Source organism: Trachurus japonicus, chromosome 5, assembly GCF_045865225.1.
Source record: "Trachurus japonicus isolate A0001 chromosome 5, Traja_1.0".
NCBI classification, from domain to species: Eukaryota; Metazoa; Chordata; class Actinopteri; order Carangiformes; family Carangidae; genus Trachurus; species Trachurus japonicus.
In genome coordinates, this window is record NC_140911.1 from 33,623,362 (window position 1) to 33,648,895 (window position 25,534).

The 25,534-nt window shown below is 41.0% G+C and overlaps 2 protein-coding genes across 17 annotated transcripts in view; one reads left to right on the forward strand and one right to left on the reverse strand.

Annotated features, from left to right (window-relative positions):
* Positions 1–13,490: 13,490 nt before the first annotated feature.
* On the reverse strand, positions 13,491–16,025 carry LOC146988026 (inhibin beta B chain). Its single transcript, XM_085777632.1, has 2 exons — positions 15,489–16,025; positions 13,491–15,021 (listed from the first exon to the last, which is right to left on the reverse strand). The coding sequence occupies exons 1-2, from the start codon at positions 15,859–15,861 to the stop codon at positions 14,240–14,242; spliced, it is 1,155 nt and encodes a 384-aa protein (XP_085633758.1). The 5' UTR covers positions 15,862–16,025; the 3' UTR covers positions 13,491–14,239.
* Positions 16,026–18,392: 2,367 nt separating this feature from the next.
* Positions 18,393–25,534, forward strand: part of r3hdm2 (R3H domain containing 2) — a 53,321-nt gene continuing 46,179 nt past the window's right edge. For all 16 annotated transcript variants that reach the window (XM_085777633.1, XM_085777641.1, XM_085777636.1 and 13 more), the window contains exons 1-2: positions 18,393–18,701; positions 19,051–19,103. The gene's annotated coding sequence lies outside the window, so the exon portion shown is untranslated. The remainder of the gene's footprint in view (positions 18,702–19,050; positions 19,104–25,534) is intronic.

Consider the following 25,534-nt stretch of genomic DNA (forward strand, 5'->3'; position numbering starts at 1 on the left):
GAGCCAATGTACAGTCTTTTCATACCAACTGTTTTTTATAGCAGAAAAGTTAAGAAAAAAACAGATGTAACTCGAATGTTACAGCCAAAAAATTCATCATGACTACTATATCCCATCCCCTTTCAACCATAAATCTGGTCTACGGACAGTGAAATAAGCTTTATAAAAATAATCTGGAATGCTCTAATCATATTAAACTCAAATGGTGTGTTTTGTTTTATTTGTTTATTCTGTGATTTTGGTAAATTGCTTAAAGGAGAATTCCGGTCATTTTTGACCCCTAAATTGTTGTCCTGATGGTCACCCAGTGTTGGGGGGAGCAAAAAACGCGACTAAAATTGATGCAGGCAAACCGGAGTTACACCATGGCCATACCTATATGCACCATGGCTAGATGGCGCTAGCGATAGCAACAACGCTAAACTATGGCCCCGGGCAATTTTTTCAACCACAACAAACACTCAAAAAACAATCAAATATCTATGGCACATGACTCGAATCCTTATGACACACCACTGAACTCATAAACTGTACAGTATAAACCGGTATAAACTTTGTGTTTTTGCATAGTCACTCACCTCAGACAGCCTAACTCTGAAACATCCTGGAAAGACATTACTATCCGATCACAGAGCGCCTGCTCCCCCCGCCACAAAAACAAACACTTTTTCCCTGTTGTGATGATTTCTTTACAAAAATAAACGGTCGAGCAGTGCAGTGGTAATGTCCAAAATATCTCTGACCGTTTATTTTTGTAAAGAAATCATCACAACAAGGAAAAAGTGTTTGTTTCTGTGGCGGGGAGAGCAGGCGCTCTGCGATCGGATAGTGATGTCTTTCCAGGACGTTCCAGAGTTCGGCTGTCTGAGGTGAGTGATTAGCCTACATGCAAAAACACAAAAGGCCTACTGTTTATACCGGTTTATACTGTACAGTTTATGAGTTCAGTGGTGTGTCATAAGGATTCGAGTCATGTGCCATAGATATTTGATTGTTTTTTGTGGTTGAAAAAATTGCCCCCATATTTTAGCGTTGTTGCTATCGCTAGCACCGTCTAGCCATGGTGTAACTCTGGTTTGCCTGCATCAAATTTAGTCGCGTTTTTTGCTCCCCCCAACACTGGGTGCCCATCAGGACAACGATTTAGGGGTAAAAAATGACCGGAATTCTCCTTTAATTTGTCAGTAGCCACGTCTTAACACCTGGCTACTATACTGTAGGTATTATTGCACTGAACTGATAAAGACCTGTCCCAGTGACTATGGATTTCTTTGTTTGTTTAGCCTTTGTCAGCTCATTGTTTTTTTGTTTGTTTTGTTTTTTACTGTACTGGTCCACTCCCAGTGCTCTCATAGCGCGGTCTTTGGTAACAATGGGCAGCAAAATAACCAATTACTGTAACATCTACTTAGCACTACCTGTTGGACACCAAACATCTAACAGAGTTAGTTGATGAATGTAGTGGTGCATTCGGGGGAGCAGCATGGGTGGTGCAGTGGTTAGCACTGTCGCCGCACAGCAAGAAGGTCCTGGGTTCAAATCCCCATCTGGTCACCCAGATCCTTCCTGTGCGAAGTTTGCATGTTTCCTCTGGGTCCACTGCTCCTCGGGGATGGGTTAAATGCAGAGAAAGAATCTCACTGTATAAGCTGTATAAAGTACCTTTAAAGAAAAGAAATATTAAGCAACTAAAGGGTGAGATAATACCTCCAGGACCTCTGGAGACCAAAGCAGAGCTAATAGGAGAGTGAATATTACTATTATATTACTTAGAGTCATTAGATGAGTCTTGCTGCCCCCAAGTGGCCAGAATTATCACAGATTGAAAAAATACCATAGAAATACCATAGATTCCATAGATACCATAGATTCCAAAAAATGCACCATTTCAATGGCTATGTTTTTGACAGGAATTTCATCAGAATTAGTCGCAGTAGACAAAAGCTTCAAGTGAATGGACGAAGCACCCACTAAAGACATTTACATCATGGTGGCACAGAATTGGGAATACTCTATATCAGGTGGATAGCTGACTATTGGTTAAGTGAGATAATTCTAACAGCTACTAGCCCTATTTACTTGCCATCTGAAACATTAGGGAAGTACAAGCAACAGTTGCTGACCTGAAATGTGCCATTCCCATTATGAGGAGTTTGGACTACCAGGAAGTGTGCCCAAGTAGCTAATTGAGTCAGGCTGGCGCACTGCTCAAATTTTGGAGTAGCCAAACTCGACCCAAACACTCAAGACACAATATGTAGCCTATGCCAAATTGGATAGATTTTGGGACTGTGAACATGGACAACTAGCCTAATACCAACCCTAACCCAACACCCAGACTAGATTTGGACTAGTGATGAAACAAGAATAAGAGCAATGTACCTGTGTTGGGACAATTCATTCCTTAGTCTCTATTTTAGGTATTATTGGGTTATTGGGCATGTTTTCTATGTGCTTATGCTCTCTTTATTTTAGACTGTTGCAGAGGCTCAGACTAAATTGCAAACTCTGGAGTTCCAAGGTGTATCAGTACCTCCAGCCCAGTTCCTTACATGTTGACAAGACAAGACAAGTCAAGTCAAGACAAGTCAGAGCTTCTATTGGAGTGACATTCAAGGAGGGTATGTATGTCCAAGAAATAGTCACAAGTGGTCACCATGTTTGAAAAATGTTTGATGCATTAACTTGGCATGTAGCCTATAAAGATTCCTTGGTCACCATACCCAAGACTCATAGCTACCTCTATGAACTTCTGCAAAGGAGCTAGGAATTGTCAACGTCAAGCATGTTCTAGCTACACTGGTTACTGTATTGTCATTTGTGATCTTATCTAAAATGCTAAACAGCCAATGCACCAGAGAGACTGTAGATTTTCAGTTAGCACATGGTATGATTGTGACTTTGTGTGTTTTTTCCACTGGTACATCAATTCAAGTCGTCAAGCATACCCTGTCATCAGGCATACCTTATTCGCGCAATAACCTCCTCAAATTGTGTCTCTAAGAGGTAGCCATGTATTCCTTGAGAAAGCAACTGTAAAGTATACATCTGTTGTTTTTCATTCATATTTGCACTTTTTCCACTTTATTTTTTCCATTTAATTTTCATTAGACCCATGTGATGTCAATAACAACCAACAGTGTGGTACTGTCTTTGGAAACTGGATGTCCTTTTTCAGCCAACAGTCTTCTAAGACAGGTAGGTACTGTCAACCGCAAGGAACATAAAACTGTCTAATGTGATATGATATTGCTGTAAGGCATTTTAAATGTGCATGCTTTGATATGTTTGTGCAAGAGGCTCAGGCGCCAACTGACTTGCTGCAGTTTGAGGGCTTGCCAAAGATTCCTTGTACTGTATCCCTCCTTCTTCTCACCTTGGAGATGTTTGGTTTTGTTTGTATTCCTAAATGTGCTCAATCCAACGATTTGATCAATCAACTCAAACTGGAGTTGGATGGTTGGGACCTTTTTGACAAAGCAAATATAATGTTTCAAACACTGGGTGTCTGAAACAGTTTTAACATCAACCTGCTCACAAAAATAAATTATGTGTGAGCAGGTCCTATAACATTGTGCAAGAGGTTGTCCTTGTCAGACAAGTTCTCTGCCTCTGTTTCTAACCAGAGGCTAGGATAGGATAAGTGAATAGAAACATTTGAGTAATGTCTGAAGAGGTTCACGGCTGCAATACCTGTGTGTAGTCAAATCTGGGTTAGGTTTTTTACTGAAGGATTCTGTGAGTTTCAAAGTACAGATATGTCTTTGCAGGGCAATAGTATGTTGACACTGTCACAACCTCTTGATGGATGAAACCTTTTTAACTTCTATAACAACTCATTTTTATGAGAGAGCCCACACAGCAGAGACACAGTCCAATTAAGTTTTTAGGAACAAGCAGAGGCTCGGATGTCACACGCTCCAAATAGACTACTCTTAAAATGATGTGCTCATGACACCTTGAGAAGCAACAGAGACATATTTAAGTAAGTTCTTGTGTTCCACAGTAGTATAAGCAGCAGGAAAGCAAATAAGTGATCATAGTGTATGATGCTTATGCAAGGATACTTTTTATACTGCGATGACCATTCAATTTACGGTGTTGGTAGAAACATTAGCAAATTTGTTTAATCCTTATCCTTCACTTTGTCATACTAAAATAAAATGTACGTGAGTGTGGCACTGATCAGTAGTCCATATCAGTCGTGTTTCTTCTCAGCAATAGACTAGACTACTTGTGATGGTTGTTGTACTTAACAGCCCCGCTTGACATACTGTTGGATATTTAAAGTGGTCATTCCGCTCTTGATAACTGTTGATCTGAACTGCCAGTAGCATCAGCAACACATTCAATCTTAGTAAATGACAAACCATTCACAGTCTGTGAGACATGTTCGATATTATGAGGAACCTAAGGTCAATGATAATAGCTGTTATCTGCAGCTTCATCGCCAGCCATTTTCATAGGTTTAATGCCCTCTGCTGAGTCACTACCTTTTTTTCTTACTGTACTGACATCTACATTTGTGACAGCCTAGCAAACATACAATGACATACTGTTAACATGTCAGACAAATGTTGGGCCAAATATGATCTTTTGATTTGTCAGTCCCCCACTACACAAGACAATACCAGATGGATACTGATACAAATTAGTATTATTTTCTTAATTTTGTTGTATTTCAACTCTTCAACTCAAATATTTGATTTGCTGGTTTCTCTCCATTAGTGACAATCTTGGATTTTGAAATTCTTGGAGGTAAACGTGACAGAGTAAGTCACATGAAGTAAAGCAGGAGTCAGTTTAATTGGATTTTTCCTTGTAGTCAATCTGAATAAGGGAGTCGCTGGCTTATTACAACGCCACCTAGTGTCAAAAACTAACAGGTTTGAAGCCACTTAATACATTTTATTAAAAGATGAAAGATGTCAATAATACTTTCAGCAGTTAGAAAGTTTGAAATTTAAGTAAATAATGTTTTAAAGAATTGTGTGAAACTGTTCTTTTTTTGATGGTAAAATCTTTTGGATTTGCTATACTGAGTATAAATTACACTCCCAGATTTGATTTGACAGTTCTTTTCGTAGTTATTTGACAAGTGACACAATATTTATTCGACACTGATCTACAAACTTAATTTCCATAAAGGAAATTTCCATTTAACTAGTTATTGATAGTTATTGTGTTTTGTGGTTGTTGTTGTTTTTTACTTTATATTTGTAAAACTGAGTGACCTCTTTTACAGTGGACACAAGTTCAAACACACTAAGCTCTACCTCAGTGCGCACCCAGGATGCAGATTATTGTGTTCTCTAACAAGGTACTTCTGATGTAACAGAGATATAACAGGTAACTGGGTCTGTTGTAATGAGATAATCCAGTGGATTTAAAAGTAATTTGCAAACAGCATAACAGATCAAGGCCTTTGAAGTGGTTCTCAGGCTATGACTGTGGTTAATTCTTATGTCTGTAATTTACAAGATGACTAAATTATAGTGTGGCATTTAGGTGACTTATTACTTATTTAACTGGATGCAACAAGTTAGAATATATTCTTTAACTAAATATGCTCCATATTCTGTACTTTTGCAAACTGGATTCATACAGTACATGTACACACACTGATTTAAGTTAAGTTTTAACACTGTCCTATACATTGATATAAAGAATTATTAAATTAGATGATATAATTACTAGTTTAATACAGACTGCCACGGAAGTATCTCTGTGGAAATATTTTGTCGGTCAGCTGTAGGTAGTTCGCATTTGTTTGGGTGCTGTGCAATGTGCTAATTCACTCAGTTGGCTAGCCCACATAAGGATACCTAATTGAATAATTGATCTGTCCTCTGCTTAAGGATTTAATTTGTCAACAGCGAGTCTGACTGTACAATCAAAAGCAAACTCACTTTACAAGCATTTTAGCAATATGCAGCGGACATGAATAGTAGCCTACTGATGCATGGGTTCATAACCCTGAGCATATGTCACAGAATGATTAATATGGCAAATAATCATTATTCCATATTAATGTTTGTGTACTAATCTAACAGTTCTAAATCCGACTGTTTACTGGCTCTCACACTCTCTCTGACCTAGGGAAAGGGGAGTGTGAGAGCCGGTTTCTCCCAGATTGCCCTGTCATGACACTGCAGGGGCGAGTCTGACTGACACCTTAACCCTGTCAAGGGGATTTGTGGGATTGCGAGTGGAGTGAAGGATTAGGGTTTTAGTGGCACACAGCAAACAGTGGGTCTGTGGGTCAGTGTGTCAGTATATCAGTGAGTCAGTAGGCTTTTATTTTTCCAAGAGTAGGCCATCTATTTGCTTTCCATGAGCGAGGGCAATGCAGTTACTTCCTATAGCATCAAAGAGTTCCCACCTACTCACATGTTAACACTGAACTGTCCTCATAATGCTCTAAAACACGCGCACAATACACTCTGCAGTCCCAAATGCTGTTCACCCAATATAATGGATTACATTTATATAGCGCTTTTCTATTGTTACCCAATACCCAAAGCGCGTACAGCAACCATTATTCATTCATACCACATTCATACCACATTCACACCGGTGGTGGTAAACTACGTGTGTAGCCACAGCTGCCCTGGGGCAGACTGACCACCACCATGATCATTCATACACATTCACACGAGGCAAGGTGGGTACGGTGTCTTGCCCAAGGACACTACGACAGAGACTGGGAGAGAGTGGGATTCGAACCGCCAACCCTCTGGTTATTGGACGACCCGCTCTACTGCCTGAGCCACTGCCGCAAAACAAAAGGTGTTTTTTACTGGTGGGATATCAGATGAAAGGGCTCTCTGTGATGTCATTTCTTTTGGGGGGGGGGCACACCATTATTTATTGTTTTATTGATCAGATCCTGTGGCATGCTTCCTTTCACTTTGAATTGCAGCACATCCCAAAGGCTGCTTTGATATCATGCCACCATTTACTCACTTACATAGAAGTGTAGATGCCACTTGTGCAAAAAATATATATATCCACTGACTACCTGCAGATCAAGCCAGGAAGAAACTCCAGAACACAGGTGACACCAGCACTTTAAAAGGTTCAATTCAACCAAATTACTCATCTCTTGTGGTACTGAGTTTGGGACAGACTGTTTTGTCAACACACAGTGGACGAATGTCAGTGGAAGTTTTGTGTCAGTCTAAGCAATAAAACCTGTTAGCTTAAAATCTCAGCCTCAATGCCACTTATCAGATAAAATGAGCTACTTTCTCTGGATAATCTACAGGAATCAATGTGGAGACTTCTGACTTCTTTTCACTTGGACAATGAGCATTAAGCCATTTTGTCTAAATACTGAAGAGCATCAGCTAATACTCGACCTTCTTTTTGATATCACTTTTTTCCATTACTGTCTAATGGACTCTCTTTATGTGGACCTGTAAAAAAAAGAAGAAGAAGAAGCTCATATTGTGCTCATGTTCTGATTACATCAACTTTTTTTTAGGAGAAACTGAACCAGCTTAAACATCAACAACTGGGACTATATCTTTGATAAACCAGACACCATGTCCTGGACAAATATATGATATACAGTAGCCTACATAAGTGTTCAAAGTATTTTGTTTCTGGTGAGACACTTTTGCTGAAGTTTCGATGCACTTTCTTTCTATCTGCTTGGTGACAGGAAATCCAGGGAACATATCCCAAAAAGACAGGGAATCACAATTTGCTTTCCAAATTTGGGCCACCTATGGTGATGTAGTGGTAAAGACTGTCACCTCTCAGCAAGAAAGTTCTGGGTTTGATTCCCCGGGCCTGTGGGCATTCTGGTTGGTGTTTGCATGTTGTCCCTTGTGCTTGCATAGGTTCTTAGTTTCCTCCAGAGACATGTGGCTGGCGACTCTACATTGCGGTCTGTGTCTGTGCTGTTGTAGACTGGCCAGACCCGCCCTCACCCTACTGTATATCAGCTGGGATCACCTCCTGCCCCCCTGTGGTATAGATAATAGATGGATGTCAGAACAGGTTGTTCCATGCCAATCAGTGAAACTGCAGTTGTGTCATTATCCAAATGTCCGCTGCACGTTGGCCTCTTCTTTTATTTATTGGTGCCCATTCGTATCAACCTGGTTCTTGGTTTGCCACTGAAGCAGCTAACACTATAAAAGCACCGAAGAGTACGACTGTTTCCTATGTGAGGAGAAGGAACCTGTATGCTATGTCTCAGTTCATGGTAAAATTTCAGACTGAGATAAAACAAAGGTACATACGGTTCTAAAGTAACTTATTACCTACTACACGGGAAATACTTGCCATTTGCCAATTCGCCGTTGACTTATATATTGCTCCATATTCGTTCCTAGGTAGCCCCTCAGGATTTCAGGTATGTAGTTAAGTATTAGCATTAATTTTGTTCCGCACTCAACTTACTCCATTAGAAAAGTACAAATTTACATGTAGGACAGTTCATCGTCACTCCAGTAGGGGGTGCCCAGTTCCTAGCTTTCACCAAAACTGGTGGCATCAACAGAGATCGCTTTTCTCATCATCAAAGGATGGGTAGAGAGGACTGTGGATTTAATTAATGTCTTTATCTATTTAAATTCATTTTTAATGAACAATTGTTTATAGCCGTACAATAACATCTAATTATCTGGGCACAACTTCTAAGGTGTGGTCAATGTGTCTGAGAGTAATCAATGAGTGTAGACAGGTGTATCTTGCTGGCCAAAAAAACTTGAGTTGTGTTTTGGAACCAAGCTTGCAAATGAGGAATTACCTAACCCACACTAGCTATTTCTGTGTTATGCCTCTGTCCAACTAGATTCTACTAACAGCATGTGATATTAATGAATTATTTTAATGTGAGTGTGATGTAGTCAAGAGTCAAGAAGTTTTTTTATCACTCAGATGTACAAGTACATACATTGTGCATAAATTGCATAAATAAATTAAAAATAGACAGTAAATAAAGCAATACTAAAACCTATCTAAAAGGTTTAAAGGGAAGTTAAAAGAGTCCAGACCAGCTTACAAGGCCGCAACAAGAGTCCATTGTCCATTTGGATTGATTAACTGTTAGGTTGGTTTATATTATAGTCTTGGGGGTAAAACTATTTTTCAGCCTGCTTGTGCTGGCCTTGATGTGTTGGTATCGTTTGTCTGACGGCAGCAGCTCAAACAGGCTGTTATGGGGGTGTGTGGAGTCCCTGATGACTCTCGTGGACTTTTTGAGGCAGCGCTGGGTGTAGAGCTCCTCCAGACTGGGCAGCTGACATTCAGTGATGCGCTCAGCTGAGCCATCTACTGAGGGCCTTGTGGTCCCTGTTTGTACAGCTTCCGAACCAGCTTGTCAGCAGACTGGTGGTTGGTGGACTCATGCCGAACTTTTTGAGGCGCCTCAGTCCATATAGGCGCTGTTGCGCTTTTGCAACAACCACTGTTGTGTGAGCCTCCCATTTCAGGCTTTCATGGATGTTCATTCACCCCCAAGTACTTGAAGGTTTCCACCCTCTCCACTGAAGCACCATTGATGGTAACAGGAGGTTGTGGGTCCCTCCCCAGCCTGTAGTCCACGATGACCTCCTTTTCCTTTTAGTCTTGAGGACGTTCATCAGGAGGTGATTGTCTTCACACCACTGCTCTAGATGGGCCACTTCCTCTCTATATGCTGTTTAATCGTCTCCAGTGAGACCTGCCAAAGGCCAATGACAGATGACACGGTAGTGCTTACCGTGTCATCAAACAGGCATCAAACTGATGACACGGTAGTGCTGGGGCACTACCGTGTCATCTGTCATTGGCCTCTGGCAGGTCTCTTCACATTATCACACAGTTACTTTTGATGTTATAATGGTGTTTGGGTTTTTAGCTGACTTTAGAGATGTGTCAGGAATGCCACTACAGCTTGCTATCATGATAGCCTACACATGTTTACATCACATGTCTTATGTGTCCACGACTTGTATTCATGGTTTGTTTAACATCATCTGCTAATTTTATGAGTTGTGTGTGATAAAACACTATCATCAGCTTCTAAGTGGAGAGACTGTTCGGTTCTGTTGCGGATAGGGTTAAGTGGAACTTAAAGAGAGAAAGAGGTGGAGGGTCTATATAGCAGTTTGTAATTAGTATTTTTGAATATGTGCGTATTGCCTGAGAGTATCCACTGAGTTATTACAGTTGACTGACATTTTTGACCAGTACTTTGGACAGTATAAACAGTAACAACTTGTTTAATCTAAAAAAACATTTTTTGTGCCAGACTACCCAGACAGTGATTAGAGTCCAATTTGGATGGTGAAACACCAGCACTGCTGTTGGCTGTGCAATGGGAGTTGACAAATTTTGGCAAACAGTAACAAAATGTTATGACTTATCGTGCGTCAGTTTTTGAAAATGACCTTTATTCTATAACAAGAAATAAAGGATTAAGTATATTTTCCTGCATGCATGTAATTTTACAAATTCTCTTCAATATGAGTTTAATAACATAGATGTGGTTTATAAATCTGAGAGCAAACAAATCTTTACAGGTCAGTGTACGATTATGGTGTGCCATATAATGACGTATGGGTGTGTGTGGTAATGTGTTGATGGATAGGGAAAAAAAGCAAGGTATACATTCTCTTCTGTCGTGTGCCTATTTACAGTTCATAGAAGCGCGACCAGTCCCAAATGCAAATGTATGATGTGAAAATGATATCAAGCCAAGAGAATGTGACAACTGTTTACACACCAAACACAGACAGTCCATAAAGCCACTTCTACTGTTTGTACGAGCAAATACGACCTTTGCCTTACAGAGAGTACCAGTTTGATTACATGGCAGACACCTTGTTACTAATGTAGGGTAAAACTGGAAGTATAATAATTTGTTTTCACATACAGAAAAACTAACTTAAACTAAATTAACAACAACTAACTACTGATAAAGATGCATTTGACTCTGTGCCATTATCATGTGCACTGCTTTAAGAGAAATACTACTGTTTTATCAAATACATATTAATATAATAGTCTACATCAGCCTAATATGCACTGTGCATTAAGCATTAAGGAGAACTTTTTCTACATCAGAACATAAACTGTTCCAGCCAGTACATTACACACAGCTGCTAGTAGCAAAGAAGGATATCTCTGTTTTCTGATCTTTTTTTTCCCCTGCTGTGGTCTGTTCAAGTTTGACACATGTTTTTCTATTGGCCATTATTCTTTCCATTTTAAAGGGACATTGTGTAACTTCTCCTGTTATCTTTTCACGAAAATCAATTATTTGGTTCAAAAGTATGTTTTTCATTAATCAGTAATCCCCCCCATCAACAAACTGAAGTGTTCCAGTAAGCTCTGAATTAGCCGTTCATATCATTCATATCTCCATGGAGCGGGTAAGCTCGGTGCTGGCTGCCATGTGGTGTCGCCATGTTTTTACGTTCAGTGGCAGCGTGACGGTAGGAAACCACGGAAACTCAGCGGAGACATCGGAGCTGTCGGCTCAGGTCGAGGTGGCGTCTGTGAAAAGTCACCGCGGTAACACAGTGAGGAGGAATTGAGCGTTACACTGATGCTGCATTCACCTGCAGTCGGGCAGACGGCCGTGGGTAACAAACCAGATGTCATTTTAGTCACAGAAGTCGAGAGAAACCCGGTAAAACGTGGGTCAGGTAAACGATATGACATCGCCATGACAACATATTGTCACGTGTATTGTTTTGCCTCATGCTGACGGACCACTTGTTTACATAGAGGCTTGTTTATGCTGTTACATGCAGCGGCTGTCGTCCGTCTGCCGTCTGCCCAATTTCACATGAATGCAGCATGAAGAATATGATTGAGTTGCTTGTGATATACAACCGCAAGGCTATATGAGAGTAATTCCTACACAATGTACCTTTAAGGTGCAGTAAAAAACAAAGAATGGAAACAAAGGTTAGGTTGATTCAAAATATTTATTTATTTATTTATTAAAAAATATACTTTAAATGTAATCATATCATATCAGCACATTGAGACACCTGTGTTACATATATTTGCTATACAAATAATTCAATTTATGTAAAACTGAAGATGGATAAATGATGAAGGATATCAAATCTTCTTAATTTCCATAAGTTACAGTAGACAGAAACTGATGCATCATCTGTGTGCTCTGCAAGTTTGTACAATACCACATATCAAAACGCAACTAGAGCTTAAGAAAATGAGCTGACTGACATTTGCTCTCTCTGGACCTCTGGATAGACCCTTTTAGCAAAATGAGCTCCAAGAGTACAGTAGGGTAATAAAGTGCTTAGTAAGTTATGGTACAATGGCACCTCAATGTCGCATTAAGTCCTGGGACAGGAAGTGCTTACAAGATAAAACAAACAATAAACTCCAGCATTCAATCTTTTACACAAGCTTGAACTCTACAGCAAATGAAGAATTTAGAGGCAACAGAGAGGCAAAAAAAAGTTTGTAGACTATTTGGTCAAATCATTATGACAGTACAATACAAAACTCTATAAGCTGTACAATTTACAAACAAAGGACAAACCCATCAAAAGTCATTCAGAAACCTGAGAAGAGCTTTGACTTTTACACTGTTTAGTGCAAACACAGGTGGAAAAGGCCTATATGTGTATTTGGTGCTAGCAGTGTGGGTACACAATAAATTATTGCATTATGCAGTTTTTCCTGACATGAAATTCTATAAGGCTTGTGCTAACAGATGTCAACATCAACACCAATTTAAATCTCATGATTTCAGCATGGATGCAGGCATGTATAAATACACTACATTTGGTTGTTTTCCTCAGAACAATAGAGATAAACAGATGCTATGAAATCCTCCTCCCCCCAATGATTTACAGATTACCTTTGGCTGGAAATCTTCTAATTTTACATCAGCCCTGAAAACTTTAGACTTTGACAGATATAAATGCCAACGTGCAACGGCACATGCTCGTTGACCCAACTGCAGAACAGACCTTCACATTACCTGACACTGATGCAATAGCTAAATGTTTGCTCACGCCGCTGAAAAATGACCACGGGTTCATATGCTGTCAGAGTCACAGTTACCCAACTGATTAGCCGACTTGTGTAAATAATACAGTGGAGATGCTGACTTAACATACTTCAGTGTGCGTGCGGCATCGACTGCTGCCAGAAAGAGAACAGGGCAGATTATACCCGTTGAAGCTGGTTCAGTTTCTTGTAGAAAAATCTAAGTCATCAAAACATGAGCACAATATGAGCATTTTGTCACAGGTCCCCGTCAAAAGACTTCCATTAGACAGTAATGGAAAAAAAAGTGATCTACTTTAAAAGAAGGTTAACTGCTACTCTTCAGTATTTCGACTTCATTCAGTCAAAATGGCTTGATGCTCATTGTCCAAGTTGCACTTAGTCATCATGAGTTAAGGAAGAAGGCATACTTTAAATCAAGGATCTCTTTCATTGTTTCCAAAGCCTTGCTTTAAAATGGCAGTATTTAAGTAGACCAAAAAAAATAGATTTGTGCTCTGTAAAATAAAAGTATCAGTATTCATTTCTATATGTTATATGTGGACACTGTGACTATAACGAAACTGAATACTGGAAACAAAGGTAATGTATTTTGGAAGAGTTGAAAGTGATGCCCTAAGATGATCCATAACATGTTACTGCATCTTTGAACTGAATCCCAGCAGCAAGAGTGGAAAACAAAATAAATAAATGACAAATGACAAAAAAAACAAAACGTAATACTATAGTAAAGGCGTGAAAATAATCTCATGTGTATTGGGAGAGTTGTTTTTCTCTGCAACCCTTACCTGCATAATACGAGACAAATGTTAAATTAAAACTGTTAATGAGTGAGAGCAGACACTTTTATCCTAAGCGAATAAAATAAGTGCCAACATGCCTATTTCAGCATGTGTCTCCATTGTGACAAAATAAAAACATGTACCATCTTGTCTTTAAAAAGAATTCTACCAACAAAGTTCAAAAATATATTCTCTTGGAGCAAAATTATATCAAATTAAACTCTAAGCTTCTATAGTGCCAACACTGTGTCTTTACACGATGGCTACTTTTGATATTACAACCAAATTCATGAGATGATGCTTCAAAATGAATTAAAGTGTCTTGTACAGATAACTAACATCAATGTTGGTTGTCCAAATTTCTGTTAGTGTGTGTTTGTATCTTTTAATCTGAGTCTGTCTGTCTTCAATGTGCACAACACCAGCCTACGTATGTTAACTATACCATGTCTTTTGTATTCTGCCCTTTATGTGCATCCGCAGGACTCCACTATCATGTCTGGAACGTCCATTTTGACAATGCTGTGCTGAGAGTCAAAGAAGACCATGGAGAGTGGCCGGCGCTCAGTGGGAACACAACATGAAGTTGTAGCTGTGTTGATGCCGTTGATTTTCAGCTGGCTGAAGACAGTGGCGTGGAACGAGGACGCTATACCCGGGGAGCCGGACAGATGCTGGGGACACTGGCCTATGCAGTAGTTCATGTGGTAGCCTTCAGGTGCAATGATCCACTCATCCCACTGTATGTCCTTGAACTTGATGTAGAAGTCTTTCTTGCAGCACACCGTCACATCATCACCACAACGCAAGGAGCGCTTCCTGAGCAAGTGCTTGGAGTGGTCGGCACGGAGACGCACCTGGGCCACCAAGAAGGGCTGGTAGGGGGTTTCTTCAGGGCCATCGAGGGAGCAAAGGTTCTTCCCATCTTCATCACAGCTCACCTCCAGCCGTAGCCGGCGCTGACCTCCATCGAGGAACGACTGCAGGGTGCGGGTCATGGGGAAAGTGTGCCAGTTGCTCTCCTGGACCTCCAACATCTTTTCTATCACCAGGGTGCGGTTGGTGCCGGACACCCCATCTTCTGCATAGAGGAAGACTTTGGCTGGGAGGCGGGAGTCCCGGTGAGGGTCCCCTGAGGAGCGGGCATAGATCCACAGAGAGGACTGAAGGACCTGGATAGACTGGCCACGTTCCTGAAGAAACTGGAAGGTAAGGCTGAGGCTGGCCTGCTCACTCCTCCCTGTCTCACCTACAGATCATTGACATTTTGAAAAAAAGAAAGATTGTTAATATTTCAGACACAGAAGAGAGTCACTTCAATGGAAAAAAGTTATAGCCACACTTGTTAAGTTGCAGATTTGTGTACAAATAAAAGATAAGTTAGTGTATTTTTATTTATCTTACTTACATTAACCTTATTACTGGTTGACACTAGAACTAATAAACTTAGAACAAGCTCTACATATACATATATAGTTGATATACAGTATAGGGCCTACATATAGCTGACATTAAGTCTAAAAACTGGTGGTAGGCTACTGTTATCCTATCTTTTTAGACATTGTACGGAGCAGAACAACAACTTAACAGCAAAGCGAACGGAAAGCTTAGACCTAATTTGTAGGCTACACATTTCAAGCACGTGAAGCGCACGCTCATATAGGGCGCTTCAGTGCCACACAGCATTACAATATAAAAGATGAATACCAAACTTACTTATATCTGCAAAGCTCACTATTTCATAGCCTTGGTCTTTGGTAGGTACATTGTTTTCTAGCTCAAGTGTACCGTCCTGTCTTACGTGCCCCGAGTGCAGTTTACGCAGCGCCGTGAGGAGCGCCGCTCGGGGCACCGTGTGAGTTATGTTGGGTCTCTCCTTCAGGTGCAGCTTCTCTAAAATCTGCTGTTTGGCTATCTCTATCATCATCCTCTGTTCTGCGTCCTTCTCCATCGCGGGTAAACCACAGGACGCGCAGCCCGGGGAGCCACTGACCCCCCCGAGACCCCTCAGCAGCAGGCACGCCAAAAACAGAAGAGATGGGAGCAAAAAAGACGCCGTCATCCTCGACTGTGAAGTAAAAAGTTGCATATCTGTGTTCAAAAAAAGAAGTAGGCTAAGAAAACGAATAAAGGAATCTTCAGATCCTCCTCCCTGAGTTGTTCTTTTGAAGTCACAAGTTGCTTCCCCAAATGCTGTCAGAGGTCCTCGTTGGCAGCTGGACTCCGTGAATAGGCTACAGGAGCTGGGAGAAAGCAGTGGTGTTTTCAACCTCCTGAAGTTGAAGATAAATCATGTGGGGGTAATCCACCAAACTGACACGTTGGAGGGATGCACCAATGAGCGCATCGGGGCACCGGGGAAATTACACACACACATGCACATGCACACGCACACACACACACACACACGCAGGCTTCTGAATCACCGGACAGAGAGAGAGAGAGATAGAGGGCGTTTAGTGGCTCCCGGAATCAATTAAAACTCTGTCAGAGTGACACACCTGGTACAAGATCGTACTTGCTACTTGGCATACTAATAAATCAAACCATACACACTTTTTTAACTATTTCAGCTGAATGCAATAAGGTTGACATCATCGTCTTTAGCCTATCACATAACAGGTAGGACTGTCTCACAATGCTCCACGTCGTCCAGGGTAACGGAGCGAGACGCAACCTGACATCACCCATCCCGATCAAAGTTGAGATTCAGTGCCCTTTAACCCAGATAATGAATCAACCAGCGTCATCAGCGCCAAACAATTAACTTGTTTCAAAATGTGCGAATGGGCTCGTGCCAATGAGGCGGGGACCATAACGCGTTACTTTAGACGCGTTCAGTCATGTTTTTGATGTGTGGTGTGTGAGTTAGTGTGTGTGTAAGCGAGAGAGGAAGAAAAAAGAGTCACGCAAGTCAAATTTTATAGCAAATTCAATCAAAATCGCAACGGTATTGAGGGGCTTTGATGCAGTGTTTTTACATTGTGAGTCGGCTGGATGGCACTGTTGCTCTGGATAATAAGACACAGGTCTACAACACAAACACACACTGACTTCATTTTAAAATAATGACAAAGGAGGCAGACTGTTATTCTGTATGGTGTTTTCGAAAAAGTTGAAAACCTTTTCAACTTTCCTTTTAGGCAACTCATGTGACAAGTCTACTTCGTTAAACTTGTGTGGACCAGCAGAAAACATGGAGCCCAACAGGTTGCTAATTATTTAGTCTATAAAATTTTACATCTGCCTTATATGCACCCATTGGATAGGCTATTACTTTTATTTTTATTGATCATTATTAGGCTACTATTTTATTTTAGTTTTAGATTTTTGGAGGTGTAGGTTAGCCTTTACAGACAATCAAATTATCAGTTGTTTGTTATTTCTCTACCTTGCACAAGGTATGTGATTATTATTTCTTTACAGTGTTTCAATTATTTGTTAGGTCAAGGCGAGGTCATGTTATAAGCCTTTCGGGTTTCAGACCTCACTTGCACATTTTTCTTTTCGTAGCCTACCTTACTCACTAGTAGGCTAAGAGAGATGGGCCTAGGTAAATGTTTTGTTCTATTTTATATGTGCAAATAAATAAAGTCTAAAAAATAGGTGTAGGCTAAGTGTATTAGCCTGTATATATACCCTAGCCTATATCCTATATCAGTGCTACTTACAGCGAATAATAGGACGTTTTCCCAATTAGTCTTCAATTCAACAGGAGTCCCAAGGCCTTTATTGTACTGAAGTACTTGCCTGCCGACATGTGGTGATGTTTCGAAACTGCAACAGAGTTGACTTTAAACGTAGCCTATAGGCTAAACAAAACAAGCGTGCAAATCAAAAGTCAATGAAATATTTGATTTCATCACTCTAATCACAAACATATAACTACGACAGATTAAAATATGATCGTCCAATTTTAGGCCTACACTGATAATAGGCTAATAGCCTATTGATATTTATATTTTTGATGCACTTAGGCTAATTGATGTGTTTGACCTGCAATGCATCAGATAGGCCTAATGGAAGGTATGTAGGCTACCGTGGAAGTAGCAACCACCATAGATAGTTACAAAATATTATATTTTGTGCACTCAAAGCTATCGTAAAACAAGATCAGAGGTAGTTTTTCATGAATTTAGAAGCTGTGGTGTTGCTTTGAACTTTGTAGCAGTGGGTCTAATCTACAATAATGCATCATATTTAATTAGGATGATCGCAGGCTCTTGTCAAATAGTGGAGCTGTAGGCTATCATCTGAAATGCAGTGGAACAACAGCGTGAATGGACCGGATTTGGAAATACGAGTCAAGTAGCCTCTTGAAAAGTAGCCTACAGTGCCTGAGTTGTAGCTACTTAGCCTACTTTCCACCAAAGGGATATTGTTAAAAAAAATATATAAAATAAAACCTCCCTCATAAAATGCTACAATTCATGTTAAAAATCCTCAATCCTTTTGCAGCGAAAGACAATAAAGTTAAAAAGTGAACACTGAACTCTGATGACAAACGTACGTTTATTGGCCCAACACTTTGACAGTGGGGAACATTTGACGGTGTATAAGTTTACTGTGTCTTGAACGTCTCCCTGCGACTGAAGTACGCCGCTGACGTAAACTGTCGGTGAGGGGGGAAAAGTGACGCTGACACACTCACCACAAGCCGGAGCCGAGAAGGGGGAATAGCGTTTTGTTTCTTTTTTCTTTAATTTATATCCTTTTATCTTTTGGCCGTTTTGTTGTTATTTAGCCGTATTGCTCTTATTGATCTGACTGCCTCGCTCCTCAGCGCTTGCTCTTTATCGTTACCGTTCATGCCGCTCTCCCCTCCCGCGGCGCTATTTTGACAGTCGGGGTCGCAGTGAACCAGCTCCAGCTCCAGCAGCAGCAGCGGCAGCGGCAGCAGCAGCTAGCAGCACCATTACATTAGCATCGGTAAGTCAGTCGGGGAGCTAGCCGCTAGCACCTGTTATTTTGAGACCTGACAGTGCGGGTAGAGATTTATAACAAGGGTTCGCCTCATTGTAAACATATGGTACTTTGTTGGCTAGCCAGTTTGTAGCACACACGCTTGGTTTTTGTTGAAGTTGGGCAGCAAGCGTACACTGAAAAGAAAAGGCTAGCTAGCGGGCTAACATTAGCCAGGCTAGGTTTTCTATGTGGCTAATTATACTCAGCGAGCTAAAGCTGTGAGCTAGCTATTGTTAGCGTGTGGGCAAGCTAATATTTTCAGTCAACTGCACACAGCCAAGGCTTTGACCACACTACCATCTGTTCCCCACAGACACAACTTGAAGGATTCAACACGCGGACTCGAGACGCAAAGCCAGCGAAACGGTGAGTCCGATCTTTAAAGATATCCTGTGATGATTAGAAATCGATGATCCATGATCTTTAGTGAGATATTTAACGTAATGTTAAGCACCATCTTTAAAGTCCGCGTCCTCCGTGGTGCCTGACTCGAGATGGCCATGTTAACATTTTACCCATCTAATTTTAACTGAGACACGGTGCTGAAACTCGGTGAATGAATGCGTGACTGAAGTGATCTGCTATTCGTTTGATTCCGCATGAAGTCATTGTGTACAGACTGTAGCTGTTTGTTGAAATCACGCTTTAAAAAAACCCAAACTTAACCGGTGACATAGGACCAGCGTGTGCCCACTGATGATCAGAAACGGCAGCAAACAAAGTGTAGATGTAACAACTAATAAGGAGCAAGTTGCAGGTCTTAAACATTAGTCTGCCTCAATGATCGATCGGTAATGGCGTATGACGCCAATCTAATTGATATAGTTTCAAGACTACTTAAAACAAATAAACGTTCCCCTGACATTATGTTTAAATGTTATAGGCTATATTATTTATTTGCCATCCTCCAAACTAAGTTTCATCAGTGTTAGGCCCTTCCTCAGTGAGACTTAATTCTCTAAGAGATTAAAGCGCAACAGGCCTCTCTTTACTTCTCTGTTTCGATCCGTAGTTTGAAAAATCTCTTTAGAAATATTCTTTGAATGGTGACTGTTGTGTCTTGGCTTTAGTACTACTTTTCAACTCTTAAGCTGAAATTAGATTTGTGTCAAACATGGTTGGATGACAGCACAGACTGACAAGGCTGCCATTCAAACATCTGCTCTGGGAAAACATGCACGTGTGTCTGAAAACATAAGTATTCATATCATTTTGCATCAGTCATGTGATGTTGGCAAATGGCAGGTATGGGCTGCTAACATAGTCATATGTGATGCTGAGATTGTCATGAATATATCACAATTTGTTGGGTCATTTTAAAGACTGTTTTAGGTAAGATCGATCTCAGGTTAAGGAGGTACCAGTCCTAACATTTTCAGCTTTAAAGCACTAAATGTTGTGTTTATGTGACCCCATTACTATAGATTTTGTCTGCAATTGAACATTGTTCACCAATCTCTCCTAAATAATACAAAGTCCAGTTAGTGGTATAATGGCAGTAGCATTGAGAAAAGGCTTATCTAGTAAGATCTGATGGAGGTGAGTCATTGAATCAACAGTCTACTGTTGCCAAGGCCAACATAGAGAAAGATGGAGTATCCTGCCTCCTTGTCAAAATGTCCCCCACCCCTTTGGCCATGTAACTTTCAAGCTTTATGTGAAGAATTTATCCGATTGTGAAATGTCAAATACATTCTTAGCCTTATTTATTACAACTAGGTGAAAAAGTGTAAACGATTTAGCTTTCAAAAGGCTCTTAATTCATGTCTTTGGATTGCAGGATGCACGACTATAAACAACTCTTTATTCATGCAACAGTAGGACATGTGATTTACTGTGTTAACCTACTTGGTTTTACTGTATTCACGCGCTATGATCAAATATGTATGCACGCCAAGACGGTCAAAGTGGTACTAATCTTGTATTTTACAGGCAGATAGAATTAAAAATATGCAGCCATTATCCAATAAGACACGATCCCTGCGTTTATTTGTCAGCCAGGTATCCATATCTGCTACTGTTTCTGAATCTCTGTTTGCAGCAGCAGAGTGGCTTTTTCTAGAGAGATTTGAAGAGCTATTTATAGATCCCTGCCAGAGCACCAAGCGTGGTGCTGTTGCTGCTGCTATCTCTCTCTTCTCTTAACCACTCCTGTTTCTCTGTGTCTCTCCATCTTTATTTATCCCTCGTCTTTTGATTTTCTTTGTTTTCTTTGCTTGCTTTTCTCTTGATGTTTTCACTTCTCAATCTCTCTCTTTCATACCAATCCATCATTGCTTGCTTTGGTGTAAATTATTGATCAGAACAGAAGAGAGGCGACTGGTTGCATCGCTGTTAGGTCTGGCCTCTGATTGGATATAGGTGCCTCACTGACTTCAGTGTCATTGCTGCAAAGCTGGAGGGTTTTCACATGATGCTTCAAAGGAAAAGAAAACAGAGAATTCGTCACATGTTGAAATTCATCATTAGGTGGCAAGCCAAGCAGGGGCTGACAAAGCATCTATTTTGTAGTTATTTTTTAAGGTAGATTTATTAATATATTTAAAATCAATTTCTATTGATTTAATGTAGCTTTATTTAAAAAAAAAAAAAAAGAGCCAAAATAGGCCTCTTTCAACCCATCTAGAATCACAAGTTAATAAGAAACTGGTTATGTCTAAACAGTGTAATATTTAGTGAAGATCTGTTTTGGGCTATATGCAATGACTCCTGTGCTTCCTGATGGCTTTACCTCAGTGTGCAGCGACTGCAGCACCTTGTCAGGTGATTGTGTTCATGAACGGTTTATCTGTGGTATCTCTGGTTGCTGATCCTTGCTCAGCTCCTCCCCTTTCTCCTTCCTTCTTCTTCTAAGCCTTTTGCTGTCTTGTCTCTCCGTCCTGAGCAAGAGGCTACCGACTGCAGAAGAGGCAGTTGCAGCCAGGATTGAGGCATTAGGTGGCATTAGTGCATGCCATCCCCTTTACTCAGTCATGTGGTCAACCTTAGACAAACCTTTTTTCCAGGGCCATGCTATAGGTTTGGAGAGGCATAGGTTAGTTTCTCATCTTAAAGCCCCAGTATGTAACTTATTTGGCTTTTTATTAGCAAAAATCAAATATTTCCTTCATAAATACGTATTTCACTGAAGTCGAATCACACCCGCATACAAATGAAAGCTTTCTCGTACCTTGAAGAATGAGTTGTTACAAGTCATTACAAATACATAAGTGGGCGATGCACCGAACTGAGGCTGCCATGTTGCATCACCATTTTTTACGTTCAGTGGCAGTGTGACCGTAGGTAACCATAGAAACTCACCGGAGCTGTCGGCTTGGGGAGAAAGTTTTCCAGGTAGTGCCTGTTAAAACTGTCACCACTGTGTAGTGTGAGGAAGGACGGAGGCACTGATGTTGCATTCAGGTGCAGTCAGGCAGAAGCCCGTGGTCAAACCAACCGGTTGTCATTTTACTCAACAAGAGAAAGACGGTAAAACATGGGTCAGGTAAACGATACGACATCACCATGACAACATATTGTCACGCCTGTATTGTTTTGCCTCGTGCTGGCGGAACACTTACATGCAGCGTCTGTTGTCTGTCTGACGACTGCCCGATTTCACGTGAATGCAACATCAAGAATTCATTCCGATATGCAACCACACCGCTAGATGGGGGGGAATTCCTACACATTATACGTAGCTAAATAAAGATAGAGGGCCAGTTGTGTGCTAAACATACTCCATTTTCTGTACCTGCTTATGTAGTGCAGGATCCACAAACCATCTTGCTCATCTTGAGTCAACATTGCTCACCAGTGAGCCACAAAGCTAATCTTTGTCTTAAAATGAGTATGAGTAAAAAAAAAAAAGGCAATTTTCTTCCTCAAATTGTATCGACAGTGACCACAATCAAACGATCTGAAGATAAGGCCGATTTCCCATTCCTAGAGGAGACACACATTAAGAAAGACCCAGTGCAAGACTCTGCTGTGAAGGTTTAGACATGCGGCGGTGATGTATTTGAATGGCGGCCCGCCACTCCTAAATGAATGTAGAGGAAACACTGTCTGTATTTACTGTTACAGTGAGTGGTCATTCTGATTGCAACCAAGTCGCAAGCAAAATATTCACAACGTCTTAATGATCTATCAAAAAACAATCTGCCCATTTCTCCTTAAGTGCTCAGTAAAGCCTGGTCACATGTTGTCAACGTAACTATGTATGAGACAGACATCCCTGGACTTCAGCCACCTTACATGTAGAGTTTTTCCTACTGACATTTTTCTTTGATGCTGAACTTTTGCCTGCCTCTTTTCCGCTGCATCTTTCAGCTGAGGGGGGCTGCAGGGAGAAGATGCAAATGTCGTCTTGTGGGATTAAGGTTTTTCTTCACTAATGAGGTGGTTTCATTATATTCCCCCACTAGTTTCCCTTCAAAACCTCCTGTTTTAATTTTGACCATTGCAGCAGTGCTCTGTTTTCACCAGCAGCTGTCACTACTTTAAGCCCATTCAGTTTGTTGGTACACAGGCTACAACAGTCAACAACCTCATGTATCTGAAATGGTGAGAGATGAATTGTAACTAGTGTGCTGCAATTTTTTTGTCATCTGCCTGTCTGCAGACTGAGGCTTCTATATATGTCAAGTTTAACACGTGTTGTGAAAGAATAAATCTATTCATTATAACCTCTCATAAGTATCCTGCTGTTGTATCGAATAACAGACTGGCTGCTCCATGCAGCCCTCTAAACAGCTGGGCTTCTTGCGAGCCATGGTTTGGCTGTCATTGCAATTATATTGTTGCACAGAGGCAGAGAGCAAACAAGATATGTACGACAGAGAGAGAGAGGGAGAGAGAATCCAATGGAAAGGGAGGGTTGGAGGAGAAGGGAGCGGTGCAAACTGTGCGCATCATGGCATAAGAGCAGTAGAGAGAGAGAGAGGGAGACAGCAAGCAAGGCTTTCTGTTTTCCTGTAGTGTTTCCGCTTCATTCAGAAAAAGAGACGGCGCAGTCAAAATAGACTGTTCTGTACATTTTAAGGGAAACCCATTAACAAAACGGTGATGCTGGAGCCTGCAGACAGGAAGGGAACAGAGCCGGTCTGAAGATGAAGAAAGTAGAATGAGCCGAAGAAAGTGACAGAGCTCAACACCCCCCCTCCCCCTGAATCTCAGCTATTTACATGCTGAGGGAAATGGAAGTCATTAATTTGTACTGCTTGGTGAGATAAAACTAATATCAGGGTTGTCTGGGTCCAGAGCTGCTTCTGTTGCTGCGTCTCCTGAGATAATGTGTTTTTATCGGTGACACACCTGATCCGCCTTGGCTGGATACTCACAGAGCCGAACGCTAAATACAGTAAGCATGTGCCGTGCGTGTATGTCTGTGTGTCTCTTGTCAGTGGGTGTTAATAATTTGCAGGGGAGATGCAGCTCGTTCATTATGCTCTTCTCTTGAGACCTGCTTTGACGTACTGCCACTGTTACAGCAGCTTCCTGGCACTTTTCATTGTTGCACTTTGTAAAGTTCCTGCTGCAGTTTTTTTTAATATGCCTAAGGAGCAGTGGAAAAAAAATCTTTATAGGGCTTGTTTGAAGATAACTTCATATATTATACATACAGTTTCTAATTATAACTGCAATGCATTTCATCAGTGCGCTAAAGCTGGAGGGAAAAGGTTGGTTCTATGTAGGGATTTTATACACATTATAGGTTCAGACAGAGATGCTAAATTGTTAGATGGTGTGTGCGCGCCAAATGGTCATCTTATGTTCATATGTACAGACGCACAAAATGTGCGAGGCGAATGCTGAGGTAATGAGGAATTCCCTTCCACTGTGTCCTTGCGTGAGAGGAGGGAGGGTGGAGGTGGCCTCGTGGGGGTGGAGAGTCACTAAGAGGTAGGCGTCACTCAGTCATGCAGATAAGGGAGGGGTACAGTAAAAAAAGGACAACCTATGGGCTTACATAAGGCATGCGGGAAGTCCTGCGTTGACAGACCCTGAAGTTTATCCTTAATGCTCCTCGCTGTTTGAAGATGCAGCAGCAGATTACAGTCACTGTTCATGAATGGATCACACATGAGAAATACTCCTTTGATTTCTAATGACAATATACTCTTTATACCGGCATATGACAGTGTTTTACCCCTTCTATTTGTTGAACATGGTGTGCGGGAACAAAGAGAATAGAGTGGAGGTGAGAAAGAGGGAGAGAGAGGCAGCACAAGCATGAGAGAAAGCACAACAGCAGAGCCCTCTTGAATAAAAAATCTGTCGCTATAAATAGCAAGCCATCCTCATGGCCTCAGCACTGTTTTGGGTTTAGAAAACCTAGCCTTTCCTTCTCCTTCTCTAGTTCTGACGGTTGTAGCCTCGCAAAATCCGCCATCACTTCCGTTTCTCGTTTATTCCTCGGTCCCAGATCTGTCTTGTCTTGTGCTAAATATGGGCTGTTTACATAATGCCAGTGTATTTGTGTGCAATTTTTCACCGTTATAATGAATTGAGATACATCTGCGTCCTCAGACCTAATTCAACTAAGCTTGATGTCGGCTCATAAAATTGACAGTGATCGCACCGTTCTAGATGGAGATAGAAGACACACGTTTGGTGTCAGGTTGCTGTAGTAACATGTCCTCATATCATGTTAGAATTGGACTTCACCATTTGGAAGCTAAAGTGTGTGTGTGTGTATGGCCGTGCATCCTCGTTTTTCGTGCACATGATTGTTACTTTTGTTGTTCATTTGTTTGTGACTTTGGAGATCTGCTCCCCAGGTAGGTGCTCCCGCAGTCTCATTCCTGCATACTAAT

Bases quoted from the DNA above. Each gene is read 5' to 3' on its own strand.
- LOC146988026 (XM_085777632.1), bottom strand. From the start codon at position 15,861: ATGCAACTTTTTACTTCACAGTCGAGGATGACGGCGTCTTTTTTGCTC. The intron at 15,022-15,488 runs GTAAGTTTGGTA...AATGATCTGTAG, and splicing joins AGTGAGCTTTGCAGATATAA to GTGAGACAGGGAGGAGTGAG.